The sequence below is a fragment of the Triplophysa dalaica genome, chromosome 12 (assembly GCF_015846415.1).
Source record: "Triplophysa dalaica isolate WHDGS20190420 chromosome 12, ASM1584641v1, whole genome shotgun sequence".
In the NCBI taxonomy this organism is placed as follows: Eukaryota; Metazoa; Chordata; class Actinopteri; order Cypriniformes; family Nemacheilidae; genus Triplophysa; species Triplophysa dalaica.
This window is the reverse complement of record NC_079553.1, coordinates 5,755,609-5,780,243: the sequence shown is the minus strand read 5'-3', so window position 1 is coordinate 5,780,243 and position 24,635 is coordinate 5,755,609. Positions and strand designations below refer to the sequence as shown.

Genomic DNA, 24,635 nt, shown 5'->3' with positions numbered 1-24,635 from the left:
CCATTGCAGGTTATTTGAAAAAAAAAAAAAGATATGGGAACAAGTACCAGCACCATGTCAAACATGACAATTCACCCAAATATCTTAATTGTCAAAAACATACTTCAAGGTATACCAGCATGGATATTTGACTGAATAAAGGCATCTACAATTTAAAAAATAATATGGATCATTTTCTCCTCTATAACCAATAAAATAACGCTTTAAACAGACACTTGGGTCATTTTTGCTTTCCTTTTTTCTTCTTCGGTTTTCTTATTTTAGTGGAATCAGGGATTATTTTCTTGATTTTTAAAGGCTGTAGGATTAAAGGAGAGCCCTCGACGGCCTCGTCCGAAATCTCTTCTAATTTCCTCTTTTGCGCCTTCGCGGTCTCCGTGTGTCTTTCCTCGGTTTGTTCCTCCGCGTTTTCCGATTTTGACGTTAAATCCGTCGGAGCCCAAACGACGTTAAGCGGTGGAACGACGGGTGTGATGGAAGCTACCACATCTGCGAACTCCTCAGCATCGCGTTTGAATCCCAGCGCCAACACGCATTTGAGTCCCAGCAGCCCCGCGATGGTCTTGCTCAGACGGGGCACCTGGCATGAAGGAACCGATCTCGTTTTACTCAACGGGATTAGATGACATATCATGTGCGAGGGCACGACCGAATTACAAACAAGAACTAAACTCAGTTCATTCCTCTCCAAGCCCTTGGTGACCTCGTTGATGCCAATGGCCAGCTGTTTCCTCACCGCTGCGCTGGTCCAGCAGGGTTCAGAAGGCTTTGAGGTGGTCTGTACACTCTCAGTGGAGTCAGTGGCTAGTTCGTGGTCCTCGAACGGCTTTGACGTCTTTTTGTTTGATCTCCTTCTGTTGCCCCAATCACGAAACGTGTTCACTCGCTTTTTCTGAAGACCAACAGCCGTTATTTTGTCTTGAAGCGTGTTCAGAATAAATTGCTCGTGCTCTTTGTTCAGCGGGCTCCACTCAATATTGTATGGATTATTCAGGGATGTTTTCACAGGCATGTGCTTCCCTTTCCCCTTCTTCGATACTGGGGTAGACATCATTTTCTGCAAAACCGCGAATCAAACCCGATTAAGAATGCAAAAAAGTATTAAAAACATTTTATACTGACCAATTATATTAGCAATAAACAGACCTTTATTTGGTCAGCCTAAAAATACAGTTTATCTTGATTCCTTTACACAGTGCGTGCACTACTCTGTGGGCAGCCATGTTGTTTTGAAGGTCTCTTCTTCTGTGGTTACTTCGTGAATCGTTGACGGATCCTGAAATACATACCGCCATCTAGGGACGGCTGTCATAGACTAAGAATTTTGTGAATTTTGAGTTGATAAATATTTGCACATTTTATATTTTTTCTTTCTCGGCAGATTTAACTTGCACGTGGGAACCTACCAAAAGTTGATGGATAGACTCGATAGTGACAGAATTAATGAAAATATAATTCATACTGTATTTTGATACCTTTTCAGTTTACTGGATGTCCTGTGACTCTAGCTGCCAAATGCCAAGGGTCACTCAGATACAGGATTTAGGGGTGTGGCCATATAAATTAAATGAACTTCAAAGGGTTTCACCGTGATTCAACTGATACACCCCCTTGGACGTTCTGTCAACCAATCAGCGCTCACCTCCACTGTCGCACTGTGAGATAGCAGCGTAGGCTGTAATTCATCGGAGGATCTGCGCTGTTTTCCAGAGGACTCTCCAAACGACAAAACACTCGCCTAAAAATGACGTTGCAGGTAATGATCTTCACAATTTTCCTTTAAACCAATGCTGTGTTTGTCCAGGAGTTGTAATGCATGAAAATAATGCGCTTCGTATATTCCTTCAGGTCAGAAGCTGGATTTATGCATAAGAATGTAAAGATTACATAGGGCTGTATTATAATACAGTCTACGCGCAACTGCATTTATTATTGCCTCGCATGCACAGGTGCATATCGCGCGCTCAGAATCGTGCTTGTCTTTATCTGGAGCGTCAGTTTGTGCGCTCCACTCGTGCCATATAAATGACGTCATTTTTGTTTGATGCACTTGTAAATGTTTGATAGGCGATGCAGTATATTATACATAAGTTAAAATTTTATATTAAGACGGTTGTAGTTAATATACCAAATTTGCAAAAGTTTGACTTATGTAGTTTGAAGAAGACACAACAGTCAATAGGTGACTTTTGTCAACAAAGCTGATATAAACAATTACACATTAGAGCTCAACATATATAAAATAATGGCTGAAACGTTTTAAGAGATCATGAAAAACGATTTGTGTCCGCAGGCAGAATTTAATCAACATGCGGAGGATGTAAAGAAAGTGAAGACCAGACCAACAGACCGGGAGCTGCTGGATTTATATGGCCTGTACAAGCAAGTTATTGCTGGGGATATTAATATTGGTAATTGTTGTAGAAAATGACTCTTTTTTTTTTTAATCGTAAACTTTATAATTATATGTACAATAACTGTTGCAACTGTGTACATTCTGTCTTGTGCAGGTAAACCAATGTTGGATGTGAAAGGAAAAGCCAAATGGGAGGCATGGAATTCAAGAAAAGGTTAATCTTGCTTGAATAGTTCTTATATTAGTATTGCACTATGCATTGTACTTACTTTTTCCAACACCGGCATTAGGAGAGCAGCTACGGATTAGATATTTTTATGTCTTGCAAGTTGTTTTGCAACTAACAGGTTAATTAAATAGGCTGCCAGTCAGTTACCCTCTACATGACACTATTGATAATTTGGAATTACTGTGTATATTGCTTATCCGTACTGTTTACTCAGCTACAACGTCATCTGTGACCTCTTCTGTTTATTTTAATTGAAATAAATTACGTACTTGCTCTTTCTCCAGGTATGTCAAATGAAGATGCAATGAATGCCTACATTTCCCTGGCCAAGGAAACCATTGAAAAGTATGGAATGTGATGAGGAAAAACTTTAGTTTTTAAGTATAGTATATACATTTCTTATGGAAAAGCACCATAATGATTTCATATTTTATCTATAGCTATTGCTAAAAACAATTTAGCCTAATTCATATAGAGTTTATATACTCTATAATATGGTTTAACAGACTTAATGTTTCATCTAAGTTTCTTAATAATACCACCTGCTAGCTAAGTCATTGCCATTCATCTGTGACCTAAATTTATAACTGTGAAATTCTCTTGTTTTAAATAAGATGTAACTGTGAACAATTTAATAAAGGCACTAGAGGTTGTCCTCTATCATACATAAAAATAAAACATCAAACTTTGGCTGGAATTTTCATGTTCTATTGCTTCATTAGTATTACAGTTAAGTAGGACCAGCAATTGTGCTCCAGCACACAAAGACTTTCTATGTCCTCTTAGTGTGTGCATTGAAGCGTAGTCATCACAACACCCCCTTGGATCGAATACACGCAGAATGAGAGATGTGGAGCCTTGCCAAGGCCAGCCCAGGCTTTCTTGTGCATTGTTGCCATATCAAGAAACCAATTGGGATTCACAAGACGGGTTGAGTCAACAGCATTTATTTAGTATTGTGTGTTTTAAATGTTTGAGATGCATACTTTGTCAAATGATATACTACTTATATCCCACTTTCCATGTGGAAAGTACATAAACTGTATTTTATTGCCGTCAGTGTACGTTTGCTTAGTAATTCTGTTCCACATACCAAATATAATTAGTTGAATTTTTACTTCAAAGGCTTTTACGATGTCCTTCGTCAACTTGCGCTCCGCAGAACTTTTATTTTGAAATACGTTCAGGTGGGTGGCCATGTTGATTCAAACATTGTTATTGTTTTTCACTTCACGTTCTGTAATTAGGGCAAAGGTAACAGGAACTATTCCCGACCTGACACGAGCGTGCGCGTTGCTGTCGTGGGTTCAACACAATTTTTAAAACTTTCAATTTCACCAGCACAGCTCGATAGGAGTCAAAAGTAAGTCTCTTCATAGCAATTTAAGTAAGTTCTTAACAAAGGTTTGTATATATCATGGTGTTTATATTTTTAATGGCAAGTGAGGCTGTAATGTTTAACTTGATCGCATTAAATAACAATTACGTCATTTGCACGTCTCTGCTGTATGTGTAGTTAGTAAAGCAAACAGACTTTGGGGAAATGGCTTTATAAACCCAGTGTTACGCTGCTGTTAGTCTTTCTGGTTTTATGTGCAGCTGAAATAATGGATAATCAGATTTTCGAGTCCACTGCTGAGCGGACCTTTCAGTATCAGGACAGTCTGCCACCTCTACCTGTGCCGTCCTTACAGGGCACACTGAGCAAATACCTGGATGCAGGTGAGGGGTCAACACAACCCACCCTTATACAACATGCAGGGTGGCACTGGGAGCGAGTTTGTGAGATGCATGATAAACCTGCTGATATTTTTATTTTTAGAAATCTAATATGAATTGTATTGGTTTTAATGAAAACTATCTATTGGATCTTATCTGGGGGATATGAACCCACAGAATGATATTTATACATACAGAATTCATAAAGGCGAGTGATGGCTGATGCTTCATATTTGTAACTGTAATGTAATTTTCGTATGTAGAAAAAATCTTTGATGGGTATAAAATGCGTTTTCGTCTTATTTCAGTAAGGCCTTTTGGATCCAATAAGGAGTTTGAAGCCACAACAGCTATCGTGAAGCGCTTCGAGGAAGGCATCGGCAAACACCTTCACCAGAAACTTCTCCAAAGAGCCAAATCTAGACGCAACTGGGTGATGCCTGCGTTCCATTATGCTTTATATATTTAAACACGGGTTTAATGACTTACATTTAGGGTTTATAGCTTATCTGATCGTTAAACATTTACTTTAGCTTGAGGACTGGTGGCTAGACACAGCTTATCTGGAGCTGCGCATTCCCTCTCAGCTCAATGTGAATTTTGGGGGTCCTACAGCGTACCTGGAGCACTGCTGGCCTGCGCAGGAGGGCACCCAGCTGGAGAGGGCTAGTCTAATTTTATGGTTCTCCCTCCAGTACTGGGACCTCATCCGCAGGTAAGTGATCACTTGTGTTAACATGAGGCAATCAGAGAACTAGGGCAGGGTGTGTCATACTGATATAAATCAGAGGTTGGCCTGTAACCATTTCTTTCTAGATAGAGATTTTATATTGGACTAATGTTGTTACTTTATCTATTGTTTTGTTTGTTATTTTTAGTGTTGTTTGTTTAAGTAAATGCCAAACTTTGACGGTCATATGTTTGCTGTAAATTAGAGAAAAGCTAGCCATTCATAAAGCAGGAACTATGCCCTTCGACATGGATCAGTTCCGCATGCTCTTCTGCACCTGCAAGGTGCCTGGAATCACGAAGGACACCATCCTCAACTTCTTCAAAACAGGTAAAGCCTTATCAATGCACATTTGCATGCATCTATGTGTTTATTCATGTATGTGTGGTCTTTGTGTGTTGAAGAAAGTGAGGGTCCCTGTCCTTCTCATTTGGTGGTGATGTGCCGTGGAAGGGTCTTCACGTTTGATGGTCTTTGTGACGGTCGTATCCTAACTCCCCCCGAGCTGTTGAGGTGTCTTCAGCCTCCCTAAAATTTCAATCCCACTAACTTTATTTGCAGATCCTAGGTTTTATGAAATTATGTTCTCAGTGTTAACGGGTTTGTACTTTAGGCAGCTCACGTACATTAAAGACTGTTGTGAGGGTGAACCGGAAGGGGATGGACTGGGCGCCCTGACCACAGAGGAACGGACCCGCTGGGCCAAAGTAAGAGCCACTTTGTTTTTAATCAGTATATGCTCACAATACAGGTATATTGCAGGATTTATGAAAACTACATTATTGTATCTTCAGGCACGGGAATATCTGATCTCCATTGATCCTGCGAATAAAACCATATTGGAGACCATTCAAAGCGCTCTGTTTGTTCTGTCCCTGGATGATGCCAAATCTTATTCCACCCCGGAAAACTACTCAAAGGTTGAGCACATGTTCAAGTTTTACTCCCCAGACAAATACTATCTTACACTTATACAAGCAAATACGGTATACATTACTATTATTCACAAAGTCACTTTCAAAGTTGAACACACTCTTTTTCTGTCTCTTACTGGTTCAACAGCTGACCCAGCTGGCACTGACCGGTGATCCCACAATCCGCTGGGGAGATAAATCTTACAATCTCCTCTCCTTCTCTGATGGCACGTTCGGTTCAAATTGTGATGTAAATGCAACTGTAGATTATTTCGTCATATATTTTTCATGCAATGATGTCATGCACCACACGTATGATGATTCCACATATGGTCAGATTTAGGAACAGCAATGTTTATTCAAACATTGTTCGCGTATATTCGTGTTTGTTTTAGCATGCTCCGTATGACGCAATGGTTTTGGTCTCTCATGGCTACTACGTAGACCAAAAGCTGAGGGCCAGTGGTGGAGTATGGAAGGTAAGACCACAAATAAGTGTTGCTTGTGTGCGTCTGCATATAATAGTAGGTTTGTGTGTGAGAGAACATTTTGTCTTATAGGGTTCACAGGTTGTGCGTGACCTCAGTGTGCCAGAGGAACTTATATTTACTGTGGATGAAAGAGTGAGGAGAGACATCAGCCTGGCTAAAGAGCAGTACCAAAAAAGTGTGAGGAACACTGACAGATTCATTTTTATATCATGATTCATGATGGGAACGTTCCATATTTTAATGGGTTTTTTTTGTATTTATAACATTTGCTGATAATTTACTATCCTCCAATCCTTTCTAAAATTCACATACTGTATGAAAATTGTATTTAGTTCCTGTCATTTACTCACCCTTTTGTTATTTCAAGCCTGTATGACTTTCTCTCTTCTGCAGAACACAGAAGGAGATATTTTGAAGAATGCTGATAACCAAACGACAGCGGTACCCCTTGAACTGCATTGGTTTTGTGTCCATACAATACAAATTAATGGGAAGCACTGATGTTCGGTTACCAACATTCTTCAAAATGAAGAACTGTGTAATGCTATATCTTTACATAGGATGTGTGTTGTAATGTATAAAACATCAATATTTAAGGGTTCATTCATTCACAAGTGTTTATCTACAGTCTCAGGACCTGCAGGTTGTCTCTTATGCTTTCACGTCCTTTGGAAAAGAAGCCATCAAGAAGAGAAAGCTACACCCGGACACATTTATCCAGCTCGCTCTGCAGTTAGCCTACTACAGACTTCATGGAAAGTGAGTGTCTTTGCCTGCTGCAGGTAAGTGCACTAGTAGTTACATCAGCCCTTACTAACTTTCACCACCCTCTATACTTCATTCTCAGGCCTGGTAGTTGTTATGAAACAGCCACTACTCGTCGTTTCTTTCACGGCCGCACAGAGACCATGAGGTCCTGCACCGCGGAGGTCCAGCACTGGTGTAGAACTATGATCAACCCTGCAGCCACTGTAAAGACCTTGTCTGTACAACTAACTACATCCACTCTGCATAATTCAAGAAAGAGGTCAATCAAAAGTCTTTTTGTTTCGTTCATTTTACACAGGCTGAAGAGAAAAGACAAGCTCTACATGCGGCTTTCAACAAACATAACAAATTGATGGGAGAGGCGCAGAATGGAAAAGGTTAGTGTGTGTTCATTTTTATTCAGTTTCATCATATTTCGATAATATGTGGCGTAAATGTGATGATCTCGACATATTTCAGGTTTTGACAGACATCTCCTGGGCTTGTACCTGATTGCTAAGGAGGAAGGTCTTCCTGTAGATGAGCTCTATACAGATCCTCTCTATGCTAAGAGGTTTGGCCCAACATGATTTCATTTCACATGCATTGTCTGAGCCCTACTAATATCTCATTGTGTGTGTGTCTCTAGTGGAGGAGGAGGAAATTTCGTGTTATCTACAAGTCTCGTGGGCTACACTACTGTGCTGGGAGGAGTTGCACCCATGGTGCAACACGGTTATGGATTTTTCTACCGTATCCGTGATGACAGGTTTGTCCATAAAATACGCACCTTTAAAAGGAGTCATATGACACGTTGAAAGCGAATATTATTGTTTGTTTTAGATGTAATGCAATGTGTATACACGATTTAAGGTTCAGAAACGCTGTAGTTTCCACATACCGTGCTTGTTTGTATGTCCTCTTTGCCCCACCTCTCTGAAATGCGGAGATTTTTAACAAAGCGTTTCAGGCAGGTCTCGGTGAGCATTCGCTTTTAGATAGAATGCAACTTTTGTTCGGACACTTTAATTTTTGCAATTTTATTTGTCTAATACATGCATGGGCAACTTATAACACACCAAAGACAAGAAAAACACGCGTTCACGCCATATGACCCCTTTAATGTTTTAACTGCACGATTATCCTGACCCAAAAATCACGATAACCGTATTAACATAATATCTTAAGTGTATATACCTAAAATAAATAATCATTTTATGGAGGCAACGAATCACATTAAAATTGCAAGGGACGAAGATGTTGGTAACCAGTGTGGTTTTTAAGGCAAAGCTTTCAAATTTTGCAATTTTTTTGCAATAAAATATGTGTAAAATGAACACAGTATTGGTCATCGTAGTTTTTAATGTCGTGGTTAATGTCAATACCGGTGTATTGAGAAACCCTAATATGTGTCTTTACTTAATATCACAAAACTTGGTTTTGTACCTGCAAAAGCTCAACAGTTTATATATCTATTTCTTTATGTATTTACTTATTAAGAATATTAATGACATTTCTCACCCTAAATTTAGAATCGTTGCGTCCTGTACCGCTTGGAAATCCAGTCCAGAGACAGATGCTGAAGCCCTTTTTCAGAACCTCACAATGTCCTTCCACGACATCATGCACCTCACTACCCTCTCTAACCTGTAAAGCAAAGCATCCTGGGAAGTAGAACTAACCACAATCCTTTAGCTGTGATATTAGGCTAAAACAATCTCTAAATGGTCCAGATGTTTCAGCAATTACTTCCTTTATGACTGATGTGCTAAATCTAGCTGAAACTGAAAAGGGTTGACTTTCCCCTTTATGTTCTGTTTAGAAGATTGACAGTTTTCGATCTGTCATGTGCCTTCAGTTAGTCATCTTTAGAGAATCTCTAAGACTAAGACATTTCTTGAAGTATTCACACATTAACAGTTTTGCCTCTTCTTAGCTGCTGAGCTTCAAAGTTTTATAAAGTCATAGGAAATATGTAATGCTCAAGCATTATGACTTCACTAAAACATTGATTTTTGAGATTAGTGCTTATGTTTGGAATTTGAACATAGCATCTCTTATAATATATTTTCCCACCAACTTAATCACCTTCAATAAGCTGCTTTTTAATAGAATTTAGGGCTGTCAAACGATTAATCGTGATTAATCGCATCCAGAAAAGAGTTTGTGTTATCGTAATATATGTGGTTGTACTGTGCGTATTCATTTTGTATTTATGAACACATACACTTAAATGGATATATTTAATAAAAATATAAAATACAAAAATTAGTAAACTTTTATTTAGAATTTCAGTTATTAGTTAATATAAATAAATACATTTAAATATTTCCTAAATATATAGACAAGTATGTGTATGTTCTGTGTTTATAAATACAAAATTAATATGCACAGTATACAGATATATATTATGTAAACACAAACCTTTATGCTGGGTGCGATTAATCACGATTAGTCGTTTGACAGCGCTAACAGAACTACTGTTTATCAATGCACAAATCAATGCAAATGAGCAAAAACAATGCAGACATATGTAATTCCGCTTTTATGTGTCAATTTTATGATTCTTAGTTTCTAGAAATGTGGATTTTTTTCATTTTAAAGCAGAATGCACTAGAGGGCAGTATTTTTGAAATAATAGAGTATAAATAAAAATGAATCATTTATGTTGTAGGTATGTGTGATGTCCAAAATTATATACCGATCACCATTCATCAGCATCTCTTTTGTAGATTTACAAACCAAATAAAGTAAATTAGTTTGCACTATTTTAATATACTTATAATTGAGATAATTGATTTTGTTCTGTACGTGGTGATTGGTTTCAGCTCTACTGTCGTGCTTTTTTCATTGCGTCCCATTTCAAACTTATTGTGAAGAATCAAATCATTGTGAATGCTAAGTTTGGTGATTATAATGTGAATTTACCACAAATGTATTATGCTGTGCTCTGATCTTTGCATATTAACTTCTAAATCCTCGAAAATATACTGTATAGGAAGATATGGAAACACTGTGACTGCTTTGATTGAAAAAATTACTCATGTGTTTGTGTAGTTATATAACTGGCATCAAGTAATAATGAGATCAAACAATTTTTTTATTAGTTATTCATTTTTGCAATCCCACTGTAAAATGGGCACATATATTTGTGATAGGATTTTTCTTGTTGTAGAAGACAACATAACACCACAAATGCCAATTTAATGTGTTTATTTTTTTAAACATGGCAACTTTTGCATTACAGTACATCACGCTGTATTTTCCACATTCTCCTGCAATGTTTGTTGAAGTCTTAGTGACCCCAGTTGTTCAATTTTTTTACATTCACAAATGCAGCGAATGTTGATAAATGCTTCCGTTATGCGGTTAAAGCAGCTGTCAATGTAGCTTGGGTTTGTAAAGATATATATTTAAAAACACTAATAATAATTAAAATAATTTTGACCAAACCCTTTTGTCTACTTTCTTGTCAAAATTAAATCAGACTATTTTATGAAATATTCCAAACGGTTTTAAAGTATTATAATACCTAAGTGGCTATCAAAACTGAGAAACTTTATTCAAGAAATGTTATAGTCAGCATAAACATTTGTGCGACAGAAAACAGTCCCATCGCAGGACAAAATTAAATAGGCTTTTGTTAGTTTGATAAATATTATCAGGGTACCACACACAGGACAGACCACTGAATACAGTCATCAAAACAGAAACTCTGATCTTGGCAGGCACGGAACAGTAACGTTCTTCACCAAAGAGAAACCTGGATAACCTTTGAAGTATTAGACACATTTTGTGCACATATAAATTACTATACATATACACAAAAATGCAGGTTGTTGCAAAAGATAAACTGTAACTCTTGTACACAAACTGCACAAATAGTATAAATGATATGGCAGTGCTTGGTAATGTTTACATAAAACAATGATAATTGTTAATCACTAATAAATATTAATGAGCAATAAGAAAGCAGTAAGTTGGATGTATTTTAGTGTTTGCTTGCAGAACAAAACCTAGAAACTACGACACATACTTGACTAACTTCAAACAGCATTTAAAAATCTTTTTCACAGTTGCCAGTTTTTGGGTTTTAAAGTGTAAAAAGTGGTGTTCAAGTGTAAAGACTGGACAACATGTGGGAGGACATTTTTATGGAATGTTTTCTAGATATATTAATCAGTGACCCATCTGAGAGGTCACAAGGGAATAGTATGCCCCCTGCTGGTTAAGGAGCTGCTGGTGGGTTCCCTTTTCTACTAAAACCCCGTTTTGAATCACGGCTATCCGGTCGGCGTTCTGGATAGTGGATAGCCGGTGGGCTATGATGATGCAGGTGCGGCCCTCACGTGCCTTGTCGAGAGCATCCTGTACTATCTATTCACAGGATAGAAGAATGGGAAAGCAGGTGAGGAAGAATGTTACTGTTTTCAGCATGATTTTAACTAACTAACAACGCCAAGGTCGAACAAATGTATAGGATAATGGTATTTAAGTCCCTTTGGATACAAAGCATCTGCCAAATCCGTAAATGTAAATATAATGCTTTTTATCAGATTCAATGTTTAATCTATATATACTTTTTAAGATTTAACAAAGGAAACTCAATTGAACAACAATGTAAAAAAATGAAGAAAATACATTTTCCTTAAATTCACTCCTGTAGCATAAGTCTTCCCTTATTGTGTTTTCTCTTTAAAAAATATTTCCCTTTTTTCTCTTCTCTTTTTGAAAGAGAATTATTTTTAATGGGATTTTTACTTTATTTTAATCAAATTTTCAAATTCTCTTCAAAAAATATTTTTTTATATTCCAAAAAAATGATGATACCATAAGCAGGATATTTGTCTATTAATTTTCTTTCTCTTTTCAAAATATTTTGAAGAAAATTTATGAGAAAAAATATTTTTGGAAGAGATCAAATGTTTCCAAGGAAATTAAACAATGAAAAAAAAGTCTTAGGCTACAGGAGGAAATGTAAGGACAAGTTTTTTTCGTCACCAATATTTTTTTACAAAAAAATTTTACATTGAGAACGGTTTGTAATTGTAGTATCTGTATGACCACGTATGTGTTTGTACCTTCTCACTCTCAGTATCGAGAGCAGACGTGGCTTCATCCAGCAGCAAGACTTTGGGGTTTCGGAGGATGGCTCTTGCTATGGCAATACGTTGTTTCTGTCCTCCTGAGAGCTGAGTACCCTTATCTCCTGCCTGTGTCAGGTATTTCTGCAACCAAAAAAAACCTCCAGGTTTAGTTCAAACAACACGTTTTGTTTTAATCTAAACATACAAGTCCTTAAAATATTTAGTCATTTACTGGTAATAAGAGCTTTTGCACATTATGAGCTTTAAAATAAATCAGTTATCATCTACCCACTCAAATAATAAATGTGTTTAATTAAAGGGGTCATATGGCACAAACACGTGTTTTTCTGTGTCTTTGTAGTGTTATAAGTTTACCATGCATGTATTAGACACGTAAAATACGACCCCTCTAAATAACTACCATTCTATTATCACTAGGATTTGTGTTTGTACCTGTGGCAGCCCCTCTATAAATGAATGGATATTAGCGGCTTTAGCGGCCTGTTCAATCTCTTCCTGCAAAACTGCTCGGCTGTTGTCACCATATGCAATGTTCTCTGCCAGACTGCAGTCGAACAGCACAGGCTCCTGGGAAACGATACCTATCTGAGAACGCAGCCAATGGATGTTCAGCCGCTTTGTGTTGCTGTCATCCAGCATCTGTTGACAAACAGGAACTGTTATTAGTTTTGATGTCAATCAACACTGTCAACTGTCACTGTCAATCAACACTAGTTGATTGACAATAGTTCACCCTAAAATAAACATTTCCATCATTTATTCCACTTTATTTAATTGAAAACATACATGTTTTTCTTCTGTAGAACAAAATATATTTTAAGACAAAAATTATTTGTGTCCATACAAACGTCAAGGGTTACCAACATACTTCATTTTATCTTCTTTTGTGTTCTACAAAAGAAAAGTCATACAGGTGTGGAAGGATATGAGAGTGAGCAAATGGTGAAATTTCCATTTTAGGTGAACTATTGCTTTGCTACTCCTACAATTTAAGCTACTTATCTCATTTCAGTTATACTTTATCATCCTTTATGACCTTGTTGCTGTTAATTTGATATAATAAAAAGGTCTACAAAAATGTCTGGGTGCACATTTTGTTCTTGACCTTTTATCAGCTGACAAAAATACATTGTTTGGGTCAAAAATATAGATTTTTCTTTTATGCCCAAAATTAGTGGGATATCAAGTTAAGATCATGTTCCATGAAGATATTTTGTAAATTTCCTACCTTAAAAATATAAAAAACTTTATTTTTGTGAGTGGATGGCCTGCTACAGTGACCCTGATTAACAACTTCAAAGGCAATTTTCTAAATATTTAGATTTTTTGCACCCTCAGATTCCAGAGTTTTAAACGGCTGTATCTCCGCCAGATAGTTTCCTATCCTAACAAACCATACATTCATTTATATACAAACATTTATTCAGCTTTCATGTGATTTAAAAATCTCAAATTGACCCAAAAGACAGGTTTTGTCATCCAGGGTCACACATACTATAACAATACTTATAATCTCAACAAGTGATAACCAGCTGTATCAACATGCGACTAAGATCATGTGAAATCTTGTGCTTATGTATCAGCTTTCTCAAATATTTCTTCTTATTCAGCATGTAGGCTACTAATGCAATGTGGTAACATGTATTTTTGTTTGACCTCGAAATGTTATTTGAGTGAATGACCTGAAGTACACAGGATCGTTCATTGGATGTCCTTTTTATTGGAGGGGTTTAAAGATACCATATCTGACCTTTTGCATAGATTTTAAGCCAGATTACTTTTCTGTATTCAATCTGAGAATGTACTGTATGATGTGTATGTGTGTCCTCTTACCACTTTGCCATGTTGAGGGTCATAAAATCTCTCAAGTAGCTGAATAGTTGTGCTTTTGCCACAACCACTGCTGCCCACCAGGGCGAGAGTCTGACCCTTTTTCACACTGATGTTCAGACCCTGAAGCACTGGCACATCCGGCCGCGACGGGTAGTTAAAAAGCACGTCTTCGAAACTCACGTTGCCTTCAAAACGATCCTACAAGGACCACAGCAAACAGTCACATCGATGAATAACAGTGCACAATGCTTTATGTATGTGTCAGGTGGGTATAGTCCAGTTCTGTCTGGGTGCTTATCAGATAAGAGATCCAGAATTGATAAATGATTTATTTTTAAGACTGATCCGTGGGAAATTAAAATTAAGCTTCAGAGTTCAAAGAACTAAAATAGGACTAGGACATTCTGTTAAGAGATCAGACGACGCACTACACTTAAAAAACATATTCTATACATAATGTTAAGTGATCATTTGTATGTGTAAGAAGTGTACCGGTTTGTCCCCATCCTCTGAGGCGTTGTCGATGGCCGGGACTCTGTTGATGAGCATCAGGACGTGAGAGGCGGACATCTTGGCTTTGGCGTAGTTTGGAGTAAAGGAGTTTGCTTCTCCCACAGCCATTGCTCCATAAACCACTGCAGATATGACACTGACAAACAACAGATTTGTTACAGCCTGCTGTATATTTCTTAGACAATGAGGACGTTTTATAAACCCACGCCTGGCCCAAAGTTAACTTCCGGTCTGTGTTTGGCTATAATATAACAATTTATTTAATATTTAATTTACATTAAAATGATTTTATTCTCATATGTTATTGTATATTTTTTAATTAAATGAATGCAAGGTCTACCTGAACTTAAGTTTGGGCCACATAACGTATGTTTGATGCTGATTTTCACTTAGCTGTACTTTAAAATATGCGGACAACAAAATAAGGAAACATTGTACCCCAAAATGAAACACAAACACAGCATATTTGAAATAAACGTATGTTAATTTGTACTATTTTTTGACACATTTACTGTACAATTCGAAGTTTTTATTTTAGCTCTCGTAATAATCTGTTTCACAAATTTGCATGTTAATTCCCGTAGAACACATAATAAATCTTAAATCTATTTTGCGCAGAACTGTAAGTGATGTGTGGACCTGTACATCATCTTTATTTGATTCCGGGATTGTGGGCAAACACTTTTATTTAATCGGATGTCAAGAAGAGTAGGTTTTAATAGTCTCTCTGTTTGAAGGTCCACTCTTCAGATAAAGCTGAGCGTTGACACGTGTAATGTGGAATTTACACAATAATTCTATGTGCTTCAGAAATACATTCCTGGATCTTTTATCTACACGTGTGATGAATCACATGCTTCATTCCTGTGTTGTGTTAGCGACTGAATGATCATTCACTGTAAATCCGGTTAGTTTAGCCTGACATGCTGTTCTTTCTCTAACCATTAACTGACACAATAGAAAGCAGCAGACTTTGGACTTCCTAATTTGCTCTCATGTAGCTCAATTTCAGCTGTGAACACAACGTACTTCTCAAGTTATGTGACGCAGGATGTGTTCTGCATCTGTGATGAAGAAAAATGTGTTTCTTACAGTCGTTCTGCTAATGGTCACTTACAGAAAGACGCCCTCAAAGGTCATCAGCTTTTGTTCAATGAGCCAAGAACCGAACTTGAAACAGCCAGCATAGGCAAAATAGATCATCGCTTGAGAGAAAGAGAATGTCAGGCCAAAAACATGTGCTTTTTTCTTCGAGTTCCTAAGAAAAAAAATCTGACATCAATTATATCAAATACTGAAATATCAAGATAATATGATCCTTATATTTAATCAAGTTGTTTATATTATTTTATAAATCAATCATTAAAAATAAAAAATAATTACTTGTAGGGGACGACCAAGTTCTCCTGGTACAGACTCTCAAACTTGCTCTCTCTTGTCAAAGAAACCACAGTACGAATATTCTCAATAGCTTCTGTTGCTACCTAAATGAACAAAACAAGTATAAAGTTTGAAAAAGCTATTTGGGCCGATATTTTTTGAAGGATAACATTTACAATTCAAACTGAAATAAATAGAAAAACAAGCTCACACTGTAATAAACCTGTTGCGGACAATAAAGGAGTAAAATGGATGTGTAGTGTAAAATGACAGGTGACTTGAATTGATCTGCAATTAAAGGAGTCAATGTTTACCTTTCCAGCTTGCTCAAGCTCCTTCTTGTCTTTGAGAGCATGTCCCCCTAGTAACTTCATCTGAATCGCTCCAGCCACAGCCATGACTGGAACGATGGAAAGAATGAGGAGGGTCAACTGCCAGCCGTACACGAATGAGATGATGATGGAGGTGCCCAGGTTGGCCACGTTCTGTGCCAGTGTTGCCAATCTCACGCCGGTGGCCTACAGGGAGCATAGTCTTAGTTTAGGAGTTATCTTTCAATCACACTCAATTATCTTTTCTTACGAGTCTTGTAACTTCAAATTTACATATGTACAATGGAAAATATACACTGAAAAACCTGGTATCAAGAAGTATGACTTACGCCCTGTACTTGAGCCGTATCTGCAGCCAATCTGGTGGTCAGAGCACCCACGCTGTTCTTACTGTCATCATACCAGCTCAGGTCCTAAAATACACAAACACACACGTTATCTACTGTCAAATGTAGCATTGTTACCTTTAAGACGTCATGTATTTTCACCTGTCTCATCATAGCATTGAAGGCTCTAGACCTCAATCTCATAGTCAGAATCTCGCCAGCTTTCCCAAAGCAGAAACCCTGAGAGAACATGAAACAGAAATAAATGGTGCTACCAATAACAATATTCAGTGACATTACAATCTGAAGAACAGATCTAGAAAAACGATAAAGATTATGTCTTACTTAACATTTATTAATATTTCAAACATATTATTTAAAATGAGTACATTTATACTTTATATGAGCTATTTTATTGTTTTATTTCTGAACTCTGTCATTTAAAAAAAAAATCTTGAAGCTGTGATAATTTGATCTGTCTGTCGTTCATTGTTCATTTACTGTATTTCACAACAGCCATCAGCTTTGAGATAAGAAAGACGACATGAACTTTTATCACCTCACAATGAACATTGTACATCTCACGTGTGCGCTTTACAGAGAAACAGATCTCCATAGCAATTCTTTACAGGTACGTATGTAAGCAAGCGAAATCTTTATTTATCAAAAGTCCACAGTGACCACATAAAACAAACCTGTAAAAACAAGGTGAAAAAAGAAACGATTCCAATGCCAGCAAACAGCAAAGCATACATGTCACATCTCTGCCTTACAACAGTCTGATCGATCTCAGCAAAAACCTGGAAAGAGAGAAAGATGGACAAATTATAGTGTATCAGGAAGAATCTCCTAATGATGATGACCAATGATAATGAGAATCACTGCGTGTAACACATACAGCAATGATTTTAGAGAAGATGACAGCGAATGCAGGCTGCATGGCTCCGTTGATGACGGCACAGAAGACTCCCACCACTATGTACAGCCATTCAGGTTTATTCAGTTTCAACACCATCAGAAAGGAGACGCTTTTAACTTTCTGCCAAGAAACCACAAGGAAAGTTAAAAACATTAAATTCATGAAGAAATATATCATATTGTTACTCGTCCTCTTTACCTCATCTTGCTGTTTCTCTTCATCCTGTGTGTCTTTCTCTGAAGCGCTTAGGGATTTCTGTCTGAAAAGCGCTCGTTCTTTCAAAGAGCTCACAGATGGACTCAACTCATCCATGATCATCTCCTCTTTGCTCATCTCTGCTCCCTCTGAACTTTTAAATGACTGAGAGAGAGAAACATTAATTTACTTCAATATGAAATCAACACGTTTCCTTGGTCTTATTGTGATCGACTCATCCGATGATGTTAATCTTAAAGAAAGACATTTATTTATATTATCTTTCATTGAACTGTTGTAAACTCGTCACTGAACGTTGATCAACATGTCGGTCTCTTACCTGCATTGACACTAGCGAGTTGTAGATTCCTTTCCTCTCCATCAGTTCATCATGTGTGCCCAGTTCTACAATTTCCCCATTCTGGAAACCAGCGATGACATCAGCGTTTCGAATAGTGGACAGTCGATGAGCCACTATAATGGTGGTCCTGCCCAGCCTCACCTTTTCAAATGAAGAAATGACAACATTTACCATTTAATTGCAGATGCAGTTTCAACTTTTTCAAGTTTTAAATTTTTTTGTAATAACTTTTAATAACGTATAGAAGTTTGAATGTTCCGTTTACTTTATCTAAGGCTTCCTGTACGATGGTCTCACTCTCAGCATCCAGAGCAGATGTAGCCTCATCGAGAAGAAGAATTTTGGGGTTCCGCACAAGCGCTCGAGCGATGGCGATGCGCTGCTTCTGTCCTCCGCTCATCTGGGTGCCTCGGTCTCCTACCAGTGTCTCGAATTTCTAAAAAACAATTTTGGACGTCAAAGCTTCATCGAAGTATGAGTATCATAATTAGATTAGAATGATTTACATGTATTATGCTTAAATACGCATATGGTTCCTTTCTTAATTAAACTTGATTCAAAGGATTATGATTTTACTTTAACTGAATATAATTCATATGAATACGATTTGAATTACATTGGGGAGCTTCATTATAAAGTTGTAGGCGTTGGCTTCACACGCCGCCTGCTCGATCTCTTTCTGGGTGACGTCTTGACGGCCGTAGCGGATGTTTTCTGCGATGGTGGTGGCGAATAGCACCGGTTCCTGGCTGACAACACCGATCATTTCTCTCAGACCTCGCACATTCAGAGAGCGAATATTATGACCGTCTATTGTCACCTGCGGAGCGACACGGAAAGAAGGGGTAAGGGTTGAACGAAGGTCGGGAAGGTCAGTATATTTCCCTCTGAGCTTGACTTTGTACTCACAGTCCCTTCCTGTGGGTCATAAAAGCGTTGCAGCAGCTGGATCGTTGTGCTTTTTCCACACCCACTGCTGCCCACCAGAGCAATTGTCTGTCCATTCATGATTTTAAGATTCATGCCATTTAAGACCTGCACAGACGCATTTCTTTGACACATCTGATTAAGTGCTGAAATCTATTTTTAATAAATCAGTATTTACTTTCACATCTTGTCGTGACGGGTAGTTGAAGTGGATGTTTTTGAACTCTATGTTTCCTTTCACCACATCCAGTTTGTATCCTTCATTTGAGTAACTGTTAATGCTGGGTTCCTGTTGGTGAAACCAGGTGCGATGAGATCAAATTCCAATACAAATTTCAGAAAAGCACTTGCAAGGCATGTAAGATTACGACCTTTCCAAAACCAAACCTAGATCAGACTAACAGACAACAACAGAACACTTATTGCACACCAGAGAAAAAAGGGTTCCTGTGTTCTTTGGATCTCAGCAGGGAAGCAAATCTGAACTTCAGGTCTTGCCATATTTCACATTGCTCAAACAATTATGGGAAGTGCGATTTGGCTTTGGATTATTTATGTTCACTTTTTTGTGTCTCTGGATTTTCCTTTAGTTTTCAAAACATTTTGTCTGCTCATTGTGTGCGATGTTTGTTTGAACTAGACCCTCCTCCATGTCTAAATAGAGACGAGGGTAGTCCTGTGTGTGTGTGTCTGTGTGCGTGCGTGCATGTGTGTGTATTGTGTAGACTGATTTTCTTGGAGAAACTACAGAACGGAAGCAAAATAAGTACAGTTTATAGTTCTCAACCATTCTAAACTCTGAAGACCTCTAGATGTGGTGTTAGTATCTCAATAATGGTATCTCTAATGTTAAGAGATGTCAATGAATTCAGAAAACAACTGTCTTTAAAAAAATGTGTCTATAATGTTGTTCACTCTCTCCCTTGCATGCTTCAGCATGAATACTATAGTAACATAGCCTGGTAATACCAGTACTGTTTGTCTTCTGACAAAATGTTAAAATGCCAATTGAATAAATGTAAATGTAGAAAAACGTTGGAAAAAAGTAAGTGTTAGGTTTAAATAGAAGGACTAGGAAAACTTCAGGATTTCAACCGTTTAAAGCACTGAACAGAATACAAATAAGGAGAAAATGTGATTTGATAACAATTCATCATAGAATTACAAATAAGTCTCTAAAATGAGTTTACTCACATGATCAATGATCTGGAACACTTTGTGGGCGGCTCCTCTTGCACTAGAGAACGACTGAATATTTGGAGATGTCTGACCAATGCCAAAAGCTCCAATCATAACGGAGAAAAAAACCTGTTTAAACGAACAGAACATGTCTGCTAGTTAAAGTTGATACCATAGTGATTTAAAAACTACATCCATTACATTGATTTATTTAGTCGCGTTGTAAGTTTATGCAGTCACGTAGCATGGAAAGGTTTGATTTGAATGAGTGTGAGTTAATGGGTTCGACGAAACCGTGATGTGACTCACTGTTAAAAGCATCCCAACGTCATACTCCTTAGCAATGATAAGGGTGCTGCCATACCAAAAGGCCAGTGCATAAGACATATAGATCATGAAGAACGTAAAGCCCATTGCAATGTTCACGGTGATAGCCTTTCTGATACCCACGTTTTTGGCATCCTCCAAGTTTTTGTCATACCTATGAGGAAATGAAAAATTGTTTATTAAAATGTGAAAATACATTTAATATATTTAAAAGAAAATCAAAGTCTTGATGAGAAAATAAAGGAAGATTACAGATTAACACAACTGATTTTTTTATGTTAAAATATTTGTATATCCCAATTTGAGGTCGGTAAACCATTTATTAAACTATTCACATTTTTTTATTGAATTTTAATTACATCTAGTATACTGAATATCATAAAAAGCTAAATTTGCTTGTAGTGTTCCTATTGTTTTTATATTCTAGTACTCATCACAAGCTGGTTCAAATTTAAGTTCAGGATACATGAGTTCACCAAAGTTGTGTCATAACAAGGTCAAAGTCAACACTCCATACACTATGCTATCAAAATCCATGAACTGAGAAAATGTTTTACTAAACATGATGGTAATTTACACACACCTCTTTATCTCTTTTTTCTGTCCTCCGAATGCAAACACAGTTCTGATGGATGACAGCACTTCCTCTGCTACTGCTCCAGCTTTGGCATAGGCTGCCTGCTCTTTTGAGGTGAATGATGTCATTACCTAATATTTAAGGGATAAACACATTTTTTATTGTATTTTATTGCTGTAGTAATCTAATAAAGGTATATTTCACTTTACTATAATTTTCTATAATATACAGAATCCTTTACAGATTATATCTGTTATATTATAAAATCAATATATTTCAATAGGTGTATTATAATATCTTATACTAGAACAAAATATGTCAACAAAGGTATATGTGGTCTTGTTGTGAGGATGGAGTGAGGTCAAGTTTGATTTCTCCTATGACCCCCACTGTGCTAAATAAAGAATCACTTGTGCTAAAACATGATCATCTCTCTGTCTATTCAATTGCATTGCATTGTGTCTCACCTTTGAAATGATAGCAGCTGATATTCCGAGTAATGGGCTAATGGCGAGGATTACGAGGGTCAACTTCCAGCCTTTGACAAAGCCAATTATGATACCAGTGAAAAAAGTAGTAAGAGACTGAATGAGCATGCCAAGCTTATCCCCGATGCCTTCGTTTATTTTGTAGATGTCACTGCAGAGGAAAAGAAAACAATTAAGAGCAATCTTAAATCAAAACCATTAGATGTGAATATACATATACCAATGATATGTCTATTCCATAACTAAATAAAATTCAGAATTGCAAAGTCATACTCGGTTAGACGTGTGTTCAGCTCCCCCGTCTCGTTGACATCAAACCACCCGATCTCCTGTTTCATGATACAATGGAAGAAACTGGTTCTAAGTCTCTTTACTTGACGTCCAGCTGCAAGAGTCCAAAATGCCACTTGCATATATGCCGCAAACAGGACTACAAATCCCATGATACTGTAGTATATAGCATGCCTGAAGAGGTAGAAAAATGCCTATTATAAACTAATCAATTCATCACAGCAATTAAAAGAGAAAACGTTTAACAAGATATTTCAACAGCTGTATAAAGCATGCTGGCCTTACTGTGTCATTTCCTCCCCCAAAGACTTATTACTGAACTGCGGAAGGGTAAAATCTAGGTTGTGTCAAACAGTACATTGATGTTAGTTAGTTAGTTAGATAAAACACCAAAGATTTTAAAGTAAACTGGTCATAACCAGCATATTGAACACTTACCAGGTGGAAGAGTGACGTTTATAAGATTATCTTTTATTGTATCCGATACAAAGCTGTTCGTCATATCTCCGAATACAATAACCATGAGAGGAAGTACAGCCCCATTGGCCATGGACATGACTGTGCCAAGCAGCATCAGAAGAATATCGACACCATCTGCATAGCGAAACTAAAGAAAGGACAATTTTCTTTGTATAAGAATAAGACATAATGATGAACAAAATTTACAACAAATCAAAGAGGAAAGATAGCCATAAAACTATAAAAAACGAATTTGTCAGTCAATCAATCCGTTATCCATGTTAAAACCAATAAGGTAAGATTTTGTAATAAGTTCTGGAAGAAAGTGTTTATCCATATAGACATTGATAAAGATGTGTATCTACAGGTATATAGTACATAGAGAGAGAAAATGAATTGTTTTTTAATCAAATTCTTCAGTATGTATAAACATTTTTGTAAAGAAACTTCAATATTTTACATAAGTAAATAAATTAGAAAGTTAAAAATACATATGTAAAGAACACATAAATGAGATTCAAATATTACACTTACTATCTCGATTGCCCCCACCATCTCCACTTTAGCCTTCTCATCTTCCTTTACATTTTTCTCACTGCAGTTGGAAAATACTACAGTTACATGTAAGTAGCCTACTACAATATAGCTGATCACATAAAATAACTCATTATTTCTCACAAAAAAACAATATATTCCAAAGATACAAAGCGTAAATTTACCTAAAATACAAATAAAGGTATATTTGTAGAACATTAACGCAATGTAATAAAACATTAACTGAGTTTATCTAGACAGCAAAATGATTCACCTTAAATCTCCATTCTTCTCCTTTATGTTTTTGGACTTCTTGGCCTTATGTTTCTTGGCCATGTTGATCTATGATGGTGACTGTCCGGTAAGTAAAGCAGACTGGATGGGGCAGGTGGGTTTGCGCTGCAAGAAAAGCATAACATCCTTTACAACTCTAAACAACAAAACCGTCATTTTGATCATACAGATTTAGCTCAGATCTGAATTGCCAGAAAATACCTAATAACCACAATATTAGCCTACATCTACATAAAAAGAGTTTAAAAAGTAAGTTACAGAAATAGTGAAGTATTTAATTAACCAACGGGCACGTTGACATCTAGGTCTACATTTAAATTTAGGCATTTGGCAGACGCTTTTATCCAAAGCGACTTTCATTGCTTTATCCTATACATTTTACATAGGTATTTGCAATCCCCTGGGATCGAACCCACAACCTTGCGTTGTTAACGCTATGCTCTTACCACTGAGCTACAGGAAAGCTTGACGGTAACTCCGTCGCTTTAACTTAACGGAAAACTGCTTATTAATACTTATATCCACGATAAGAGCCAAACCAGTACAGTTAAAATCATAAAAGCTTAATATAAAATCTTCTTTAAATAGGGTAAGTATTTATAATGAAAGCTTTCGACGAATGTTTTGTTATGGCTACACCCTGTCCACAGTTTAAAATAGGCAACCTTATATATATCATATTGTCGAATACTATAACTACCATGTTTCGTTTTGATGAAACACTATGTCATATTATAAACATAATACTTAAATGGTAAAATAAAGGATCCATACCGCTGGAGTATGTGGCGTGTGTCCCACCAGAAGCGCGCACTGCTCTGCTGTGGCTAAAGAGCGCGCATGTGTCAGACCTTTGCCTTTACGGTTGCTGTTGCTTACATCATGTGCAACCTGCGTGTCTCATTCGGTGACGTGCTTGTGGACACTTTGATGATTGAAGGAGGTGTCAGCGATTATCTTCAATATAAGCCTACTTTATATACTTAGTTTTAAAATGACTTGGGATGGGGTCATGAGGATGCCTTGTCATTATGGTCGGGTCACTAGCTTTTCAAGAAAGAAAGTTTGTGGTTATAGAAACCTGGGTAAAAATAATAAGCATCGATTTCATATCCCTCTTTAGTCGGAGGAGGAACATGTATCACACAACGTGATGCTGCATGGTTAGAGAATTAAACTACGGTTTCATAGGACACGCACTCTCGAAGTTAACTTCCCGTCTCTGTTTTGTCATGTTATAACAATTTATTTTATATTTAATTCATATTAATGCTTTATTTCATTTGAATTGTTTTAAATTAATTTACAGCTACCCAACATTTATTGATTCTTTGTCTAGAAATGGAAACGGTCTATACAGGTTGTATTCCTGAACTTTGATGAGTTGAAGGTAGGCTTCCACTCCC

The 24,635-nt window shown here is 37.1% G+C and overlaps 4 protein-coding genes across 5 annotated transcripts; 2 read left to right on the top strand and 2 right to left on the bottom strand.

The window, feature by feature from the left end:
* Positions 1–207: 207 nt before the first annotated feature.
* Positions 208–1,259, bottom strand: rpp38 (ribonuclease P/MRP 38 subunit). The gene is made up of 2 exons (XM_056763222.1): positions 1,147–1,259; positions 208–1,057 (listed from the first exon to the last, which is right to left on the bottom strand). Exon 2 carries the CDS (start codon positions 1,052–1,054, stop codon positions 221–223), a length of 834 nt encoding a protein of 277 aa, XP_056619200.1. The 5' UTR covers positions 1,055–1,057; positions 1,147–1,259; the 3' UTR covers positions 208–220.
* Positions 1,260–1,598: 339 nt separating this feature from the next.
* Positions 1,599–3,275, top strand: acbd7 (acyl-CoA binding domain containing 7). The gene is made up of 4 exons (XM_056761687.1): positions 1,599–1,756; positions 2,294–2,411; positions 2,511–2,570; positions 2,870–3,275. The coding sequence occupies exons 1-4, from the start codon at positions 1,745–1,747 to the stop codon at positions 2,941–2,943; spliced, it is 264 nt and encodes an 87-aa protein (XP_056617665.1). The 5' UTR covers positions 1,599–1,744; the 3' UTR covers positions 2,944–3,275.
* A 455-nt stretch (positions 3,276–3,730) lies between these two features.
* crot (carnitine O-octanoyltransferase) lies at positions 3,731–10,638 on the top strand. Of its 2 annotated transcripts, XM_056761685.1 has the most exons (17): positions 3,731–3,948; positions 4,185–4,307; positions 4,613–4,737; positions 4,838–5,019; positions 5,240–5,364; positions 5,439–5,547; positions 5,648–5,741; positions 5,829–5,954; positions 6,097–6,198; positions 6,344–6,427; positions 6,509–6,616; positions 7,068–7,198; positions 7,287–7,410; positions 7,506–7,584; positions 7,667–7,760; positions 7,836–7,955; positions 8,719–10,638. In XM_056761685.1, exons 2-17 carry the CDS (start codon positions 4,193–4,195, stop codon positions 8,837–8,839), a joined length of 1,839 nt encoding a protein of 612 aa, XP_056617663.1. In that variant the 5' UTR covers positions 3,731–3,948; positions 4,185–4,192; the 3' UTR covers positions 8,840–10,638. The 2 variants fall into 2 exon arrangements, with proteins under 2 accessions (XP_056617663.1, XP_056617664.1); XM_056761686.1 differs by lacking the exon at positions 3,731–3,948 and having other exon boundaries at positions 3,956–4,307.
* On the bottom strand, positions 10,385–24,084 carry abcb4 (ATP-binding cassette, sub-family B (MDR/TAP), member 4). The gene is made up of 28 exons (XM_056761684.1): positions 24,004–24,084; positions 23,210–23,334; positions 22,936–22,996; positions 22,381–22,549; positions 22,228–22,279; positions 21,925–22,116; positions 21,631–21,802; positions 21,170–21,294; positions 20,569–20,740; positions 20,275–20,388; positions 19,259–19,369; positions 19,063–19,188; positions 18,770–18,973; positions 18,419–18,589; positions 18,133–18,294; positions 17,796–17,957; positions 17,577–17,717; positions 17,374–17,478; positions 16,841–16,918; positions 16,682–16,765; positions 16,335–16,538; positions 16,024–16,124; positions 15,758–15,898; positions 14,620–14,776; positions 14,128–14,325; positions 12,727–12,933; positions 12,268–12,414; positions 10,385–11,563 (listed from the first exon to the last, which is right to left on the bottom strand). Exons 2-28 carry the CDS (start codon positions 23,269–23,271, stop codon positions 11,366–11,368), a joined length of 3,816 nt encoding a protein of 1,271 aa, XP_056617662.1. The 5' UTR covers positions 23,272–23,334; positions 24,004–24,084; the 3' UTR covers positions 10,385–11,365.
* Between the last annotated feature and the right edge of the window lie 551 nt (positions 24,085–24,635).

Coding starts and splice junctions, on each gene's coding strand:
- rpp38 (XM_056763222.1), bottom strand. CDS start 1,054: ATGATGTCTACCCCAGTATCGAAGAAGGGGAAAGGGAAGCACATGCCT.
- acbd7 (XM_056761687.1), top strand. Junction 2,412..2,510: donor TGCTGGGGATATTAATATTG/GTAATTGTTGTA, acceptor TGTCTTGTGCAG/GTAAACCAATGTTGGATGTG. Junction 2,571..2,869: donor GGCATGGAATTCAAGAAAAG/GTTAATCTTGCT, acceptor CTCTTTCTCCAG/GTATGTCAAATGAAGATGCA.
- crot (XM_056761685.1), top strand. CDS start 4,193: ATGGATAATCAGATTTTCGAGTCCACTGCTGAGCGGACCTTTCAGTAT. Junction 5,365..5,438: donor CCTCAACTTCTTCAAAACAG/GTAAAGCCTTAT, acceptor TGTGTGTTGAAG/AAAGTGAGGGTCCCTGTCCT. Junction 7,411..7,505: donor TGATCAACCCTGCAGCCACT/GTAAAGACCTTG, acceptor CATTTTACACAG/GCTGAAGAGAAAAGACAAGC.
- abcb4 (XM_056761684.1), bottom strand. CDS start 23,271: ATGGCCAAGAAACATAAGGCCAAGAAGTCCAAAAACATAAAGGAGAAG. Junction 20,389..20,568: donor ACGTTGGGATGCTTTTAACA/GTGAGTCACATC, acceptor TCGTTTAAACAG/GTTTTTTTCTCCGTTATGAT. Junction 12,415..12,726: donor TTATAGAGGGGCTGCCACAG/GTACAAACACAA, acceptor TTTTGGTTGCAG/AAATACCTGACACAGGCAGG.